Source organism: Magallana gigas, chromosome 8 (assembly GCF_963853765.1).
Source record: "Magallana gigas chromosome 8, xbMagGiga1.1, whole genome shotgun sequence".
NCBI classification, from domain to species: Eukaryota; Metazoa; Mollusca; class Bivalvia; order Ostreida; family Ostreidae; genus Magallana; species Magallana gigas.
The window spans coordinates 16442420-16450946 of record NC_088860.1 but is presented as its reverse complement, the minus strand read 5'-3'; the positions used below and the strand labels follow the sequence as shown (position 1 = coordinate 16450946).

The following is an 8527-nucleotide window of genomic DNA, read 5'->3' as shown; positions in this document are numbered from 1 at the left end:
CAAAAATATTGCACAGCGTTTTAGATTCTAATAACACATTACTATTTTTTTTCAGTCTGTAATTGGATGAATTTACTTTTGGTATACTATGAAATTATTTAATTGAATTCATTTAACTGTTGAAAAATATTTACATCAATGAAATGATAATCAGCGTAAGGATAATATTAGACCGTGATCCGGTTTGAAGTCGCGGGGAGAGTTCGAGAAAATTATAATGAAGGAAGACTGAATGTATTCATTCGCACCAGATTACGTGATGGGGTCTTCTGTGTTATGTGTAAATATCACTCAAATCAATCAATACAGTGTAATAGGGGGAAAGAAAGTAAATGTTAATACACATATATTATATTAATATGCATTATGCTCTCTAGGTGATACTAATATTTTGTGCAATATGTCAACAGAGGTTACCATAGCTTGCGCCAAAATTACTTATTCTAAAATATGAAAAGGTGTTCAATTATCTTTTACATGAAATTCAATGCACTTCAATGAAATAATATATTTCATTAGAATACCAATAAATAAAATTTTAGTGTTACCGATGGAGTTTTTTAAGCTAGCCCATGTTGATGGCTATTAAGTGTCACGAGCTTTTCTGATTACATTTTGCTTAATTATATTGTTGTATGGTTAAATATAATCTTTGAATTGTTTAGTATTATTACTTATTACTTCGCCTCGCCATCTATGAGATTGATCAACCCAATATATTTCTGCAGTGAGTCAGTAACTAACCTAATAAGTGTTTTGTTTTCCCGAGGACTATCAAGCGACATATATTTATTAACAAATAACGATGATCTATACGCAAAGCCATGTACAAGATGCCTAACAATTCGTCCAATTTAACTCATTTAAACTCTTCAAAATATTCAATCTCACCTTTCAATTACTCTTTGCTTCACTCATGTTTACTTACAATGTTTTGTTGCTATTCAATTTTTTTTGTGACGGTATTGTCACTTTTCATATTGTATTGAATAATGCATATCTTAATTCGACAACTTAGATACAAACCAAAACCATCGCAAGAGCCTTGTTTTCATATTACAGAATTGTGAGCTCTGTAACTCGCTAAATTAAATAACGTGACATTATGACAGATCATTGGCAATACCTTATTTAAGCATTGTAAATATTAAAATTTAAAACGTAAAATTGTTAAAAAAAATATATAAATAAAATAAAATTTAAAAAAATAAAAATAATAAAAAATCTGACCATTCCTGCATAAAAAAGACCCTGAGGACATAAACTCTAATTAAGGAGCCATTCCCATTCAAGTATTCTACAAACAATTTTTGTTTCACACATAGAAAACTGTCATCCAGTCAGTGTTATACGTGGATCCCTTTTCGTCGTTTCACTCATTTGAAGGAAGCACAGACACAAACATTACCCTCTTACAGTTTCAATTTCCTATACCTACATTGATTTGTATTTTAACCAGAAATTTCTTTAAACGGTAAAGAGAAGGAAAGACAATTTATGCTTTTCTTAAAGTAGAATATATATAAATAAAAATATAAAATGCCATTGGTGATTGGACTCATATGTACTCTGAACAAATTTTGGGATAAAACTGGTGGAAAATTTACCAGTGAAAGGAATGGTACCTTTAATTTGGTGTACCATTGTTATCACTGGCTGATTATCTAGCGGAAAATGACAAACCAAGATGCAATATTTTTGCCTCGATCATTTTGCAGTAAAAGGATGATTTCAGAATTATAATTTTTAGTCAGCAAAATATATTTTTTCTTACATTTTTTTTCTCCTGCTAAATGTGCATAGATCATTGGGAAATATGGCTAGAGTGAGTCATTACTTAGATATTACAATACCATCATATACACCCGACGATTATGATACCGTTGGCATAAGCATACACATGTTAAAAAAAATATTACAATTTATTAATATGAGCTTGAAAATTCTTATTTCATATTCTCCAAATAAACCGTCATTGCCAAAAAAAAAAAAAAGGACAATTCACCTATTTTAACATTTCGCGTTATCAATATAATGTAGGACATTTAGTTTGCTTTCTTTTCATACCCCTGTTTTCTTTATTTAAAAAATTTTTTTAAAAATAAAGTAAACTCATCATAAGTATTTTATACTTTTAATAATTTTGTTTTGTTTACACAATACCAATCACTAACTGTTAAAATATTATTCATTAAATTTACTAACAGCACATGATTATTATATGAATGCAATTACTCTAAAAATACCTTCTGCGCATCAATTTCGTAACACCAAACTACATGCATTGTAATTTTAAAATTTTAGGCACAAGAAAGCTACAAATACATTTATCTCTGAAGCACTTAACATTGTATTGTAATTACAGAACTCAAAATTACTATTCATTCGTTCTCTAGTTACTGAGCAACAACAATTGGTTCATTGAGACAGGGAGAATGCTGTACAACAAAAATGTACAAAGATCTATATAAAATACCACATTCATTATTCATGTGAAAGAAACAGGAATCCCATTGTCAACCTGTCCATGAATGTATCTGTATCTTGTAAAGTTGATGCAAACCAGATTTTCACTGGTCAATTGAAAAAAGAAGTCATGAATTGAAGTTGATTTAGAATCGTCTTTTAGTATATACTGAGTGTAAATTTACAACCACCTGCAATTTATGACAAATTACAAAATACAGTAACCCACTAATATCTCTCTCAATCCATATTTGTAATACATAATATGCTTATCTTAGTTCTGATATATATGTACATGGCAAATATGTGCACCAAACCATTTCATTTACTCGCATCAACTCATTCAGTCTTTTATGTCAAGTTTGACTACAGTTAACTATTCTGACACATTCAACCCTAAAATTGTGAGTATGATCTTTGGTCATTAACAAAACAAGAGGCAGGATTACCCTAACAATCTGTGGTCAATACATTTTTTTTTGTTCTCTGTCTAATTAGAGGAACAACCTATTGCATTAAAAGCGCTGTTGATTGGGATAGTTCCCATACTGGTTGGGTGCCATTTGTTGCTGCATCTGGGCCATCAGAGCAGCATTCTGTTGCTGTGGAGGCCCAGGTTGCTGGCCAGGGTTGCTCATAGACTGTCTTTTCATTGCCATTAGTCTCTGTTGTCTTATCTGTTGCTGCATCTGTGGATTGGTTGGACCAGGGATGTTCTGCATGTAGGTGCTCTGAGGGATGCCAGTGGGACCCATCTGGGTGTAGTTTGAACTCCCGGTCCCCATTGTATTCTGAGGGGTCTGCATTTGGCTTGGTACTATCATGCGACTGAAAACAGATCATGAAATCACTCTTGATATACTTGTAAGTTTGCAAAAACTCAACCATAGAAGTTGCTGCAAAAAGAAATGGAAGCAAAGACGATTGTTTACATGATAATATGACAGAACAAAGAAGTTAGAATCTGCTTTTCCTTCCATAGAAAATTAATGGAAATCTTCACTTAGTGAATATATACATGTATCTGGGTAAAATTTATTTTCATTCTTAAAACAATAGCCTACTTGTTAGAAAAGTTTTTTTCACAGAACATGAACATGATCTACATGCACATGCTTAATAAACTTGGTAAAGTGCGACATATCTGTACTGCTTTAAAATATCTCACTTATTGATTTGCTGAATAGAATTCTTCGACAAGATTCCTCATGTAACATGAGTACTTAATTCCAGATTCAACCCTTTTCCATCAAATCGTGAAAATATAAAATCGCGAATGGCAAATTTTATCATAGTTTCATGTAGTTTAATCTGTCTGAAAAATGTGAGATTTTAAAATTAGCGAGATGTGCTTTTCGCGTTTTTTTGCGGATAATAATTCCTTGCATTTATTTAGGAATGTACAGTATCCATGTGCAAGCTAACCTGGGCTGCTGGCTGAAGTGCTGCTGAGCAGGCTGTTGTTGAGGGATGAACCCACCCTGGGGCATCATTCCTGTGTTCTGTGCCCCATTATAGGACTGGTTGTAATTCCCCTGGGCCATCATGGAGGGATCCATATTGTTGGATTGCTGAGGAATGTTGTAGGAAGGGGCGTAGTTCTGTGACATTCCCACTGACACAAAGAAAATAATTATCCAATAAAACTCAAAGAAAAGAAAATCAATGCACAAATAACTAGTGGGTATTGTTTTTTTATACAAAAAAACACATGTCTCCCCTTCTCCCCAAGGATTGTAATATGGGGCAAATTTAAAAAGTGAAAAAGAATGAAGTCAGCTATATGTTAGATATCATCCATATATGATACAGTTTAGAAAATGAATTAACTTGAGACACAAGATTGGTCAAGGTCAAAAATTATGGAGGCGTGCACTCCTTCTCAATACCATCTACCTATGTTCCAAGTTTGAAGCCTTAATGTCAAAAGGTATCCAAGTTACCACCCAGACAAAATTTAATTATTTTTTCTTAATTTGACCTTGAGTAAAACAAGGTCAAGGTCAAATATTTATCAATAGTACACCTCAGTGTATTATAATTGTTCTTTGTGTAAAGTTTGAAGTCCTTCTGTCAAAGAATATTTAGGAGGTGAACAATGAAGTTTTTTCTAATTTGACATTGAAATAATTTTTTTAGGTCAAGGTCAAAATTTTTGGTAAGGTTGAACTGGACTAACTACCATCTGTGTATGATACAAATTAAAAGATTGTATGATTAAGGAGTCTTGTGTTATGGTCCGGACTATATTTTTTATAAAATGCTTGACCTTGAAGAATAGGTCAAGGTCAAAAATTTTGATGGCGTGCACTTCTTCTCAATACCATCTACCTGCGTTCCAAGTTTGAAGTCTTAATGTCAAAAGGTATCTAAGTTACCACCCAGACAAAATTTAATTATTTTTTCTCAAGTTGACCTTGAGTAAAACAAGGTCAAGGTCAAATATTTATCAATAGTACACCTCAGTGTTTTATAATTGTTCTTTGTGTAAAGTTTGAAGTCCTTCTGTCAAAGAATATTTAGGAGGTGAACAATGAAGTTTTTTTTCTAATTTGACCTTGATATAAAATTTTAGGTCAAGGTCAAAAATTTTGGTAAGGTTGAACTGGACTATATACCATCTATGTATGATACAAATTAAAAGATTGTATGATTAAGGAGTCTTGTGTTATGGTCAGGACTATATTTTTTATTAAACGCTTGACCTTGAAGAAGATAATAGGTCAAGGTCAAAAATTTTGATGGTGTGCACTTCTTCTCAATACCATCTACCTATGTTCCAAGTTTGAAGTCTTAATGTCAAAAGGTATCTAAGTTACCACCCAGAAAAAACTTAATTATTTTTTCTCAAGTTGACCTTGAGTAAAACAGGTCAAGGTCAAATATTTATCAAAAGTACATGTCAGTGTATTATAATTGTTTTTTGTGTAAAGTTTGAAGTCCTTCTGTCAAAGAATATTTAGGAAGTGAACAATGAAGTTTTTTCTGATTTGACCTTGAAATAAAATTTTAAGGTCAAGGTCAAAATTTTTGGTAAGGTTCAACTGGACAATATACCATCTATCTATGATACAAGTTAAAAGTTTGTATTTTGAAGGAATCTTGTGTTATAGTCCAAACTCTATTTTTTATAAAATGCTTGACCTTGAAAAAGAAAATAGGTCAAGGTCAAACATTTTGGTGGCGTGCACTCCTTCTCAATACCATCTACCTATGTTCTAAGTTTGAAGTCTTAATGTCAAAAGGTATTTAAGTTACGGCTTGGACAAATTTGGATGAAGAAGAATAAGAATAAGAAGAATAAGAAGAATAAGAAGAAGAAGAAGAAGAAGAAGAAAAAGAAAGTCGACAAAAACAATATGTCTCCCCTTTGAAAGGGGAGACATAATTATGTCAGCTAGTACAAAAATATACCAGGATTTTTTACAAAATGCACAACTTCCTCAACCTATCCAAAATTTCAGATATAAAGGTGTCTCCATTATTGTATCTCATGATGATCCCATTGATCCCCCCTCCACACTCACCTTGTGACTGGTTCATCGAATGCATGCCCCCCGAGAACATGCCCTGTCCCCCATCCGTTGTCATACCACGGTTGTGGTTCTGAAAAGACTGCCTTATCTGTTGCCGAACCATGCGATGGCTGTGTTGCTTCTGCAACATCTGCAATGCCTGCATGGAATTTTGGTTTGAGCCTGACCACTGGTGCATGTTGCCAGGGTGGCGAGTTCGAATCATTTGTTGGAGGGCCATTTTTGATGGTGTCAACCCTGGCATACCATAAGCAGGAGCTTCAAAGCGGGGACCTGAAATGTAATATAAAGACTAGAAATAAAAGAAAACAGGATCAAGTACCAGAAATTGAAGAAGTTAAGTATGTCTTTTTAGTATTAAAGGTGAAGAAATGACCATTAAAACAGAAATGGAGGGCTTTGTATCTGACCTGCTGACATTGGTTGGTTTCCATAAAACTGTGGATGTTGCTGGGTCTGAGTCGGGTACCAGTTTGCTGAGGTCGGATACTGGCGTACAGTGGGCTATTCATGAAAAAAGGCCAATGGCATGTATTATTTGTTTTACTAAAAAACAATAAGGTTAAGATAAACGACAATATTTTTCATCCAAAGAGTATTTTCTTCTCTATTTTGTAAGAGTACCAATTCATTTTGTTGCTGACAGAACTAATTATAGATCTAGCCAGCCTTACGTTATTTGTCATTACGTCAAACTTAATCTGATTTTGAACTAATTATTAAGCAGTGTTCAGTGCATTTAGTATTTATCACCTTATATAACTAATGACATCAACATTGTAAACATTATCTGATTAACAGTAATGTTTGATAAAGCTGAAAATCTAGTTATTTTGTTCATAACAAGAGGCCAATAGGCCTTAACGGTCACCTGAGTAGCATATAACCAATACACAAACTTGTCAAGGAGTCTCATATATGTATTTAATTAGGTTTCATTCTGGAGTAGAAAAATTATAAATTTGTAATAACAACTACCTCCCTGCCTGAAATCTTTCAAAAAGAACTATGAACCTATAATTTTGGCAAAAAACTTAATCTGGTCTACAAAATCATGAATTCAGTTTTCCTTTCAGGTGTGTGGGAGTAAAGAAGATAATTTTTAAACATTATATGCATTTACACCTATCCATTTTTGCCCTGCCCTAGAGTCAAAACCCATACTCCAGGGGACATGAAATTTAAATTTTAGAAGAGGACTTCCTGGTAAACATAACTAAAGGTACTGTGAGCAAGCTCACAATTGATACCCCCAGCTAAGAAAAAATCATATCTCATGTATTTTTTCTATTAGAGAAAATATTGGATGAATCTATTTCACCGTCCATTTTCTATAAATAACAAATGCTCTAATTTTAAAAACTGTTGATGCTAATATGAATACACAAACCAATTTCTATACTTTAAATTCCATTTTGGTTCAAGTTAACTGTTAATGCATGAGGACATTTGCATCCTTATGTTAACAAAAATGACTCGAATCAAACAAAATTCCACATGTCAAGCAGCCACTTAATATAAACTTTTTGAATTATTGGTATACTGAGCCCGATTTTTTTTTTTAACAATGACCTTGAACTTCTTCAATTGACCTTGGCTGAAGGTCATGACACACCCTCAGGTTATAAGCATTCTTGATGTGAATTAAGAACTTCCAATATTTGTCTACTAGAAAGATATGGACTGGACACGAATTTTGCACTTTTCTGCAAGTGACTTTAACATTGCCAAAATGACCTTGGGTTAAGGTCATGACACACCCTTAGGTCATTAGCAATCTTAGTGTGAAATAAGAATTTCCAATATTTCTCCATTAAAAAGATATGGTCCGGAAACGAATTTTGCACTTTTTCTGTCAGTGACCTTGACCTTGCCCAAATGACCTTGGGTTAAGGTCATGACACACCCTTAGGTCATAAGCAATCTTTGTGTGAAGTAAAAACTTTTAATGTTTCTCCATAAGAAAGATATGAACCGGACACGAATATTGGACTTTTTTGTCAGTGACCTTGACCGTGCCTGAATTACCTTGGTTAAAGGTCATGACACACCCTTAGGTCATAAGCAATCTTGGTGTGAAGTAAGAACTTCCCATATTTCTCCATAAGAAAGATATGGACCGGACACGAATCAAACAGACAGACAGACGGATGGACGGACAAGGTGATTCCTATATACCCCCCAAACTTGGTTTGCGGGGGTATAATTATGAAGTCAGTTTTTCATACAGATGTTTGAGAATAGAGAAGCTTTTTAAACATTATATGCATTAACACTATATTGCCATATTGTTGGAAAATGTTTAGAAACACTGTGGAATCATTAGATTTTGTGGTGGCTCAATTTTTGTGGAATTTGTGAGCACCGCTCACCCACGATTTAACTTCCTCCATGAATAAATAAATTAGGACTGTAAAGTCATATTTCCTTTTGTAAGTATCCATGAATACACGAAATTACATCCCAACGAACCTGTAAAATTGAAGCAATCCACGAAAATTGGCTCCCACAAATTTTAATGATTC

The 8527-nt window shown here is 33.5% G+C and overlaps 1 protein-coding gene across 6 annotated transcripts in view; it reads right to left on the bottom strand.

Annotated features, from left to right (window-relative positions):
- Nucleotides 1-2120: 2120 nt before the first annotated feature.
- The window catches only part of LOC105348857 (mediator of RNA polymerase II transcription subunit 12-like protein), a 45545-nt gene continuing 39138 nt past the window's right edge, over nucleotides 2121-8527 (bottom strand). For all 6 annotated transcript variants that reach the window (XM_034473041.2, XM_034473043.2, XM_034473045.2 and 3 more), the window contains 4 exons: nucleotides 6413-6506; nucleotides 5994-6275; nucleotides 3892-4081; nucleotides 2121-3294 (listed from right to left, as the gene is read on the bottom strand). In XM_034473041.2, the coding sequence (XP_034328932.1) occupies nucleotides 2982-3294; nucleotides 3892-4081; nucleotides 5994-6275; nucleotides 6413-6506 (879 nt within the window). In that variant the 3' untranslated portion in view covers nucleotides 2121-2981. The remainder of the gene's footprint in view (nucleotides 3295-3891; nucleotides 4082-5993; nucleotides 6276-6412; nucleotides 6507-8527) is intronic.